General features: G+C 37.1%; 1 protein-coding gene across 1 annotated transcript; it reads right to left on the bottom strand.

Moving 5' to 3' along the window:
- Nucleotides 1-289: 289 nt before the first annotated feature.
- LOC103937534 lies at nucleotides 290-1,325 on the bottom strand. Its single transcript, XM_009347481.3, has one exon. It carries the CDS (start codon nucleotides 1,230-1,232, stop codon nucleotides 696-698), a length of 537 nt encoding a protein of 178 aa, XP_009345756.2. The 5' UTR covers nucleotides 1,233-1,325; the 3' UTR covers nucleotides 290-695.
- Between the last annotated feature and the right edge of the window lie 468 nt (nucleotides 1,326-1,793).

The following is a 1,793-nucleotide window of genomic DNA, read 5'->3' as shown; positions in this document are numbered from 1 at the left end:
ATAAAGAGGATGTGAGAGTGAGAGCAGGAGAGAGATTTTTGTTGCGCGTAATTTTGTTGTTGTGATCGAAAATTAAATAGTCTTTTCGCTCCTATTAGTTGACAAAGAGAATTTTGTTAATAGGTAGTTTAGATAATAATAAAAATAATAAATTGTTTACCATTATTGTTTTGACAACATGGAGAAAAAGAAGAACAAAGAAAAAAACAAAAACGCCATCATCATTTTAAATCAAAATATGATCGAGCTTAGCAATATTTCTGCAACGTAGCGATGAGTCTTCAAAAAATGAAACGCGAAACGTAAACATCGAGATTTAACTGCTACCAAAAAGATAGATCTTATGACTACGAGTAACTTGTAGACTTTTTAGCTGCAAGTAACTCAAAGCTTACAGATTTACATTCATGATGCTCTAATAAAATTCTGGTACCCAAAAACGAAAACAAACCCAGAAAACAAAGATTAAACCCCACAAAACAGAACCAGAAACATTTAAATACAAAAATTGTTTATACTAAAATATTAAGATCAAGACCCGTTTCCAAGTCCCTTATAATCCAACAAGTTTAACGGACATCATAGATAATAAAAATTAAATCAGAGATCAGTCATTGACTTCAAATTTTATTTTATGCCTGCCCAAAAATTCCAGTAAATTAAGTCTATATTTTTCCTTAAAACTCTAATTTTTGCTAATCTTCGAACCCAACTTTTTTCCAAATTGCATTTCGCACCCGCCTCAAGTCCCTGCCTTTCAGAGTCCTCCCAATCCCTTCATGGACAGAAAACGAAGCCCCTCTCGTCCTCGCCAAGTACTCATGAGGCGGAACCCTCCCATCTCCGCCGTCGTCCTCCTCATCGTCACTGTAGAATTCTCCACAGCAGTTTTCATCACTGTCCAGCTTCCTCTGCTCTTTGTACCCGTCTTTGAGAATCTTGGACCTGTCCGGAATGTTCACCGGCAGCGACGATGACATCACCTTGTCGGCGGCGCCTTTCTCCGCCATGCTCATGTTCATCACCATCATCTTCCTCCCCATTTTCTTCGGCTCACCGTGGCTGAGAATTGTGCTCTTGTTGGACTCAGTAACTGTGCTGGATGATGAGTTGCAGATATCCGCCTCGTCAAATTCGAACAGCCCATCTGAGCCAACTGGGCTGTCATCCATCGACGAGGCTGGAAAAATGGAATTGGGTTTTCCATAAAAGGACGACTTCCTCGACGCCATTGATGAAGAAGCAAGCTTGGACTTTTTTGTCTTCTAATGTGTTTTGGGTGGTTTTAAGCAAATTTTATGACCAAAACGTTGATTGCTCTGCGTTTTATAAGGGTGAGAAATGTGGATAAGCTCCCTTTATTTCTCTCTCATGGTACAAAGTTACATTTGTCATGCTACAAGACAAAAATGGTCAGTGATATAATGTGGCCATCCTCATATCTTTAGCATGGGGATGAGATGCTACATCATTTTCATGCTCTAATTGTTTCTTTTTTTTACTTTTTACTTTTTTTAACTTTTTATGGTGTAAAATGATTAATGATGTACACCAATTAGTTTAATTTGTTTTCATCTTGATTTAACTTCTTAATCATGATAACTTCATGCGTAAGTATATAAGAAAAGTGAAGGCATTCATGTCACGCGTTTCTTGAGATGACCGTAATAAAAAAGTACATGGTATGGATAAATAAACAACATGAGTAACTATTGTCAATTGTTAATTATATATATGCATATAGGTTAGATAATCAACTGCGCACGGCAACAACTTTGTGTGAACAATTTTTT

The sequence above is a fragment of a genome, unplaced genomic scaffold (genome assembly GCF_019419815.1).
Source record: "Pyrus x bretschneideri cultivar Hongxiangsu unplaced genomic scaffold, Pyrus_bretschneideri_v1 Contig94, whole genome shotgun sequence".
In the NCBI taxonomy this organism is placed as follows: Eukaryota; Viridiplantae; Streptophyta; class Magnoliopsida; order Rosales; family Rosaceae; genus Pyrus; species Pyrus x bretschneideri.
The sequence above is the reverse complement of the archived record's forward strand: the minus strand, read 5'-3'. Positions and strand labels throughout refer to the sequence as shown.

Bases quoted from the DNA above. Each gene is read 5' to 3' on its own strand.
- LOC103937534 (XM_009347481.3), bottom strand. From the start codon at position 1,232: ATGGCGTCGAGGAAGTCGTCCTTTTATGGAAAACCCAATTCCATTTTT.